Source organism: Alosa sapidissima, chromosome 11, assembly GCF_018492685.1.
Source record: "Alosa sapidissima isolate fAloSap1 chromosome 11, fAloSap1.pri, whole genome shotgun sequence".
Taxonomy (NCBI): Eukaryota; Metazoa; Chordata; class Actinopteri; order Clupeiformes; family Clupeidae; genus Alosa; species Alosa sapidissima.
The window spans coordinates 36324706-36332978 of record NC_055967.1 but is presented as its reverse complement, the minus strand read 5'-3'; the positions used below and the strand labels follow the sequence as shown (position 1 = coordinate 36332978).

Sequence of the window (8273 nt, the reverse complement as noted above, 5' to 3'; positions counted from 1 at the left end):
TGTTTCAATTACACTGCAGCTATATCCTGAAGATCAGATTATGCTCAAGTTGGATGGCCAAAACCTATAGAGCTAAGGTTTTTGTGCGTTGTAAGATTACTGTTAAGAAGGTGCTGACATTGTAAATAAAAAGTGTTAATGTCAGTCACACAAGACTGTTGCTCAAACTCCAGCACCCCCTCACTTAGCCCCAGGGAGTAAGTGGTTGAATTAGAGCAAGAGTGAAATAAGGAATTTATATTTTTGTTCATGTACTGTTTCTGTAATCCTTCCTCTTGGTAGACTATTCATAGATTTTGCCACATCATCTTTGTGGGAGTATTGTCATGTAAGCTGTCTATGGTAGAAAAGTTTTATATCAGCAAATGCCACCTAATGTGTCAGAAAATGTCACATGTCAGTGTCCATATCACATGGTATGACTGACCCATGTCAAGGGCTGTCATTTGAACTTTTGAATGTTTATAAATCTTTTATGATGTTACATGAAAGAAAACACATCTAAAATACAAGTATCTGAAATACAAGATACAAAAGCCACATTTAAAAAAAAAGCCACATTTTTTCTCCACCAATGACAGAATCTAGCCAGGACTGTCAAATCTCTGTGCGACAGCAGTTTCATCCATGCTTACTTATGGTGTCAGCTGATCTTATTTTGTTTCCATAGCTGGCTGCACGTTGGGGGGCCTGTTGCGGCCGTGGGCTACAGTAACAAAACGTGACACTGTTGGTTCCACTGCACTCAGGCTTATCCTCATCGCTTCAGAACATGCTGCTTACACGAGAAGCAGCAGGAGGCTACTGTGGTTACTGAAGGGTGAACTGCAGAGAGTCTTCTTGGCCTGCGTGAAATAGAATAGCAATCAAAATGAATGTGTAGTATTTGTCAGTAAACGCTTACTATAGATGATCTTTGTTCATTACATGTGAGGTAAACCATACCTCTTAAAGTCCTGCAATATTCCCCTGCCAATGCCTGGCACTTGTTATGTGTATTCCAGGGAATCTTTTGGGGACTGATTCATACACAGACCTCCTTCAGCAAGAGTTTGATCTCTTAGCCCTGGATAAGAACCATCACCAAGGACAGTGCCACTCCTCAACTGTGAACTGACCGAGGGGATATGTCAGGGATTTCTGATGTTTGCTCAGAGTTAGAGTTGATGTGCACATATTGCAGAATATATCGTCTAGAATTGTCTTGAATACATCATGTACCATTAATACAGGAGAATAAGATGTTTTTACTTATCACACATTATGTGGCTGTTAATTCTGGCTTCCTTGGTACCTGGATTTAAAGTCTGAAGGCAGGAACTGGCCAAGCCGGTACTCTCTTCTGGTTTTGGCCACTTGTTTTTGAAGTTCCCTAACAGAGCAGCCGTGAGCACTACAGATGTAGTCGGCGAAGAGAAGCTTCCCTCTGAGGTACAGCTGTGGACAGTTCAAATAAATACATTTCCCTGGCAGAATAAAGCACACTACAAACATTTAGTATCTATCCGCTTCTTATGATCTAAAAAGGAGTTGGTTTCAGCTGTGACAAAAGATTGAAGATTACAATAATTTAAAGCATTTTCAGTAGTAAGCCTACAGTTACAGTGTTTGGTCTTAAGTGTAGGCCTATCTGTGTTCATTTTTACATGTGCAGGTAAAAACTGATTTCAGGATGATAACACAGTTCATTTATCGACATGAGACCATGTTTTCAGTCCATGACACCAAATATTTCAACTACACAAATACAACACACAATAACAAAAGTAATTCCAAAAAAACCCAACATACAGCTTAAAGTGATGATACATGGGGCAACTTCTTGAGCAATGTTGCTGGGCAACCACATAACCAGTTCCATTTATTCTGATTGGATGATCATGACAACTTGCCTACTGATGATTAAAGTTTTCCAGAAAAGAAACTGTTGCCAAATATCAATGTGAAAATGCCAGAACCACAATAATGAGGAACATTGCCCAACAACATTGCTCAAAAAGTCCATGTATCATCAGCTTTAAACAGGGACAGGGACATGACAACTCAGTGCTATTGTGTTTTCCCTCAACCTGATCTGACCTGTTCTTTACAATGGTTATCTGTAGTCTGACGGAAGTAGTGAGTCATGTGTTAGAGTAGGGAACGTAAAATAATATCACTGTTGTCACAAAAGAGAAGTATGTCAGGTACTCTTCTCTTCTAAAGCTAATCATCCTCTGCATAGCAACATGCCAGTGACCCTGCACCTCTGACACACTTAGACACACTTAGAATGACACATAATACACTGCAAATGCTGCCCTCTAGAGCATTATGATAAAAATGCATGCTAAAACAACTGACATACCAGGAACATCCCAGGAGCAACATTATGTCTACGCTGCAATAGCGTGATGTGGATCTCCCTCCGGACTTCTGGACTAGGAACTTCATATCGCAGGAGTCGGTAGGAGTCCATCTGACACTGAAGAAACAATGTAAAAAGAGCTAGAGTCCCTGAACGTACAAAGAGCAAATCAACCAATAAGGGTAGATTTACTTGTTTGCTCTCATCCATGTAACTCATGATGCTGTCTGAACAGACTTAACATTCACACCAGAATTCCCAAGAACTCTATTCCCGTTCTTCAGATTGCTACTCCTTGACACGCATACAATTTTAGACTTTTAGAACCTTCAAAACAGATTATTCATCATTATTATTTCTTATTAATGTGCAAGCCTAAGGATGTATTAATGATGAATGACATGTTTGGCTTTACCTGTGTACAGGGCATATTTCTATTTCTGTTGATCTTCCTGTAAAGCTCTTCCAGTCTGTCACTACTGGGTGAAGGGGGTGAGGTGATGCACACCACCCAGATCTGCTCACTGTCTGACCCCTGTCCAGCTATGAAGGCATCGAACTCCGTGTCAGTCAGGGTGGGTATCTGCTTGCAACTGCAGCGGCGCGACTGCCAGCTCTCCTCTCCCCTCAGGGTGGCACAGAGAACAACCGGGCAGGCGATGGCAGAGCCAAAGGGATCGTGGGGCATGGGCGATGGGTGCCAGTTTGCAGGGAGCCATGGAACTAAAACTGAACTGCAGAAGAGAGAGCATTTTGAGATGGGTCAGGTACAAAGGGAGAATGGAATGGTACTGGTTGCATGAAAACATAAAGTCCTAAATTGTACTTTAGTTTGATGTTACTGTGAACCCTGATGATCCCGGCGTCTGTGAGGTGCTGCGGCTCGTCCTTCAGCGGCTTCATCTGCGCCACATGGCTGTCAATACACATGGACTGAATAATCATTCAGTCACAACACAATCATTAAGATACCTAGCCAAAGTAGCCATCTATGACTAGATCGCCATCTTGTGGTCTTCCTTACCACTGTTTTTTCAGTGAGGAAGATGCAAGGTGACTTATCGGAGCACATAAATGTCTGGTGGTCTGTCCTCTTCCAGAGCCTCTGTGGGATTGAGCTGAGCTGTCGTGTTTTAGGACAGAAGTGGCCAAAGAGGGCAGGGGTACAGACTGCGTCTTCTGCCCCAGCTTCTGCTGCCCCAGGGGCTGCAAGCTCCTCTTATCCAGGCCGCAAACACCTGATGGAACAGAGCATTGGGGAAGACACTCTGTGTCTGCATAATTATGACAAATGAACACATTTTATAATGAATAATGCAGAAGTAATTAATCTTCATTGTTCATCTGTGAATTTCAAAAATCAAAAGTCTGTGTAAAAATTGCTGCAATATTACTCAGCAATACAAGCGAAGGCATTCAAGTGACAAGTGACATACAAGTGAAATCAAGTATAATGTCCTAATGTACATAATCCCTGAGAGGCCTTTTCAGTATTATTTTCCCCCTTGAAGCGCCCCATGAGGCAGCGGTCGTCTCATGTACCCGTGACTATGTGGTAGTGCTGCAGCCACGTCTCATGTACCCGTGACTATGTGGTAGTGCTGCAGCCATGTCTCATGTACCCGTGACTATGTGGTAGTGCTGCAGCCACGTCTCATGTACCCGTGACTATGTGGTAGTGCTGCAGCCACGTCTCATGTAGCCGTGACTATGTGGTAGTGCTGCAGCCATGTCTCATGTACCCGTGACTATGTGGTAGTGCTGCAGCCACGTCTCATGTACCCGTGACTATGTGGTAGTGCTGCAGCCATGTCTCATGTACGCGTGACTATGTGGTAGTGCTGCAGCCACGTCTCATGTAGCCGTGACTATGTGGTAGTGCTGCAGCCATGTCTCATGTACCCGTGACTATGTGGTAGTGCTGCAGCCACGTCTTATGTACCCGTGACTATGTGGTAGTGCTGCAGCCATGTCTCAGCGATGAGCCTGGCTCTCCTCCGCAGCCTCTTCAGCTCCAGGAGTGGACAGGCTCCCTGCTGAAACCGAGATGGAGCCTCCCCACATGCGGCCTCCTGGTCGACCCGAAGGGCCTCACTGGCTTGTGATGACATCTTGACAATGCAGAGGGTTTTGTTACTCTAAAGTGAGCCACTGAACACTCACAGCCAGACACTGAGGTACATGCAACAAGGCTAGCTAACAACATCAAGAACACATTCATTCACTTTTACTGTCTCCTGTATTCTTCCCAATAACAGGTCCTAAAATATAAAGTGGGTGCAAGCGTGTATATTTTCTCTATATTGTAAATAAAAGTAACAACTGTAATCGGCAAAGCAAAAAGCACTCACACAAACTTACAGTATGCATATTCAAAAATAACTGACAGACACCTAACCTGTTTGTTTTGCGTTTCTAGCTCAGGTAGAACAGGTAATGAGAGATGGACAGTTTCATTCTGAGCTATGAACATCAGGCTAGCGTTGGTGCCACTGCATAGTCTCACAGTCATTTCTTCTGTTACCTGCAGAAAATGTAAGTGTTAGAAAGTATTAGTAAATTGATTGAATGCTATTAGGTGACCATAGGCACCAACTGCACAATGAATTACCTGCAATAATACTTGGCTGAAACCTAACCGGACCAACAAGTTATGAACAATGGCTGTCACTCCTCAATATAGGCTGTTTGGAAAGCAGATAGTGGATCCTGATCAGGATAATAATAGGCCTGGCACTGATACTGCAATTTGATAAGCTGGGTCTCCGAGGGTCACTCGACAAGTCCAATGTGCCCCCCTTTCTCTCTCATTCTTCTCTTCTCATCTCCTGCCTCACACAGGCAGTCACATGGCCACCTGTCCATCACCCATGCACGGCCCTCTCTCCAGCTGTCAGTATATGATGACCCTCACCATACCCGATCTCACCATATCTGACTAAAACGAGCACCTTGCAGAGATATACACGTAATATTCAGAACCAACATGATATTGCAACACATAGGACTCAGGCCTTTAGATATATATTTGCTAAATACATTGTCAGAAGAGCAGCGCAGTGAGCAAATGAACTGAGCTGATAGTGCCAAAACGGTCAGAGTGAGTGTAGCTGTGTAGTAAATGTCCACCTCCAGTTGCCCTCACCTCGATCAGCACGGCCTTCCCTGGCTTTTTGCCCGAGCACCAGCTCCATCTCTTAGTCACTCTCCCAGTTGGGTCCAACATCATCCCCCCACTCTGATCCCACACAGCACACATCACTCCCCTGGAGGAGACAACGGAAGACTCAACATCATCCCCCGACTCTGATCCCACACAGCACACATCACTCCCCTGGAGGAGACAACGGAAGACTCAACATCATCCCCCGACTCTGATCCCACACAGCACACATCACTCCCCTGGAGGAGACAACGGAAAACTAAATACATTGAGTTCTGGGCTTGGAAAATGTGTGAGTTTACACTTCAATAAGCTAATAATTTGAATTCTGGAATTCATATACTGTAATTAAACATGTATATGTTCATAACTCATATAACATAGATCAATATACATTAAGTGTGAATAATCGAAAACAACAAAGATTATCATATGGACCTTCTGAATCAGGGTCCATTGACACTGAATAGTGTCTGAATGTTTATTCCGCATTGTGTAATGACACACATTTATTTTTCAAACTTGTAAAGTGCACAAAAATCCTTATGTTTACCTCTGAGGCCGTGAGACAGTTCCACGTCCAAATGCTGTGACAGTGGCCAAAACACACGCTGGGGACGTATCGCTGTAGACATGTGTGTAGAAACCACCAGAGCCCAAGCCCGAGTGACTCTGGCACACGGCAACTTGACCTGAGGGATAGCTGATTAAAAGCAGTCATGGGGAAACACACGGTGTTGTGTTTTTTATATATATAGTTTACATTGAAGGGACACCATCCAAACCAAATACATCAGGTAAATAATGTCTCTAGAATTAGGCAAATGTTCAAATACACAAGGTAAATAACGTCTCTAGAATTAGGCAAACGTTCAAATACACCAGGTAAATAACGTCTCTAGAATTAGGCAAACGTTCAAATACACCAGGTAAATAACGTCTCTTGAATTAGGCAAACATTCAAGTTTTTACATAAAAGACTACAGTCTCACAGAGAATACTGGTCTGAGTAGTTCCAAAAAAAAATCTTGTGCGTGGATGAGTGTTTGTGTGTGTGTGTGGGTGTGTGTGTGTGTATGTTTCTTTATGTGTGTTCGCAAGTGAGCGTGCCAGTAACAGAACTCTTCATAACAGATGCCAGATGCTTAAGGATACTAAATGACCGATGTTCCATCTTGGACCCTGTAGTGTAGTTTCTGCAGTGGTGCAGTCTCAAGCCTTAGCGCTGGGACTTTGGGGGTGCCATTACGCAGAACAAACATCTGAACTTTGCTGGTGGTGATTTTATTCCCATGGTCTTTCGAGTCACCATAGTGACGAAGGAGAACTGCACTCTGCCCCGGCACACCTCTTTATTTACCAATGGGAGTAATCACACGAAACATAACAGTCGTACAAGTCAGTCATATGTTGCAAGTATTGCATATGTGACAAATTGTAAGGGATATATGTGAGATCATTGTATCACTCACAAAGGTTTTTGAGCTTGTTGAAGCCGATCCAAAACCCACTGACACATACTAGTCCAGTGAGAGTTAGTGGGAGTTGCTTCCACTGGCTGAATGATCCATTCTAGACGAGACACATCACTAAGGTATATAACAACAAGTGTGTGCCTGCTCACAAACGACATGATTCATTCAAGAAATTGGAATTGTTACCTTGGTCTTTGCAGGATTTGGAAGACATTGCAAATCCAATGGTTGTTGATGCTTGAGACGCGGGTACTGAAAAGAATAATCGTAGATGTAGTCGACTATATAATGTCAGAAAGGTCTTGCATGTATCATCACATTCCTGGATGTCCATTTCTCCATCTGTTACTTATAGCAGCATAGCCAATACAACTAGCCTAGTTTAAGCCCAGCCTATTGAGGCCTATAAAACACACATGGGAGAACAATGTAGACTGTCTACAGTAATTCTTTAACAGTCCAAGTTGCTTTCTTTTAAAAGGAGAGAGACCTCACACTAGGTGTGCCAGTATTCTGAATAGAAAGGGGGATAGATAGTTGTGTCATTAACACTTTGTTTAGTGTAAGTTTATCTCATCACGAACAACGAACAGGAACCAGATAGGCAAGTCAAGAGCCAATGATGTCATAAGTGTTGACTTTGATAAATGTGATTGCTTAATTTTTCATCAACCGAACTCTCTCTCTCTGGTTGGCCTATGTTGTGACTGTTTAAGTAAATATCGACTTCTTTGCTGTTTCATGTAGCCTAAGCTAAGTTGAAATAAGTTGTTCTGATCTAACTAATTACCTGTATGGTCATTCATACCCAGTGTCAGTTTAATGTTATTTGGAGCATCTTCGACACTTCCCAGCGGCTCATTTCCCAGTAGTTTTGCTTGCGTTTTACCTCTGTTCTTTCTAAACGAAACACCGGACCTTTTCTCCTTTCGTTGTTTGATCGTGTCTGTTTGTGAGGGGCTGCTTGTTTTATGATGAGCATCCGCAGTCAGTTCTTTCCATGTGCAGTTCAGAATATTCACCAATCCGCGTGGGAAGACGTCTTCTCCCGACTGTGCGTAGCGGCAGAGAAGTTCACCCAAATCCGTAAGCATCTGCGGAGCGGCGCGTTTGCGTTCCTCCATCAAGGAGATATCATTTTGCCTCTCTGTCATCTCAGGATTGATATTTTGGTCCATATAGCCCTCTCTCTGAAGGTGCGAACTGTCCTTTGGTTCCACGATATGGATTCTATCCTGCGCGTTTATGTCCTGGATATTCATGAAATCTTCCTGCTTGTCTTCTAACT

At 43.3% G+C, this 8273-nt stretch overlaps 1 protein-coding gene across 1 annotated transcript; it reads right to left on the bottom strand.

Moving 5' to 3' along the window:
• Positions 1 to 665: 665 nt before the first annotated feature.
• On the bottom strand, positions 666 to 8146 carry LOC121724216 (uncharacterized protein C3orf20-like). The gene is made up of 15 exons (XM_042110615.1): positions 7875 to 8146; positions 7172 to 7237; positions 6983 to 7082; positions 6666 to 6860; positions 6064 to 6213; positions 5493 to 5613; positions 4746 to 4871; positions 4290 to 4458; positions 3372 to 3585; positions 3174 to 3263; positions 2763 to 3081; positions 2348 to 2464; positions 1295 to 1437; positions 946 to 1113; positions 666 to 845 (listed from the first exon to the last, which is right to left on the bottom strand). The coding sequence occupies exons 1-14, from the start codon at positions 8137 to 8139 to the stop codon at positions 990 to 992; spliced, it is 2199 nt and encodes a 732-aa protein (XP_041966549.1). The 5' UTR covers positions 8140 to 8146; the 3' UTR covers positions 666 to 845; positions 946 to 989.
• Between the last annotated feature and the right edge of the window lie 127 nt (positions 8147 to 8273).

Excerpts from the sequence above, each read along its gene's own strand:
- LOC121724216 (XM_042110615.1), bottom strand. The coding sequence starts at position 8,139 with ATGACAGAGAGGCAAAATGATATCTCCTTGATGGAGGAACGCAAACGC. Across the intron at positions 5,614-6,063 it reads ACTGTCTCACGGCCTCAGAG|GGGAGTGATGTGTGCTGTGT; the intron begins GTAAACATAAGG and ends TGTCTCCTCCAG. Across the intron at positions 1,114-1,294 it reads CCTTCAGACTTTAAATCCAG|TTCACAGTTGAGGAGTGGCA; the intron begins GTACCAAGGAAG and ends CCCCTCGGTCAG.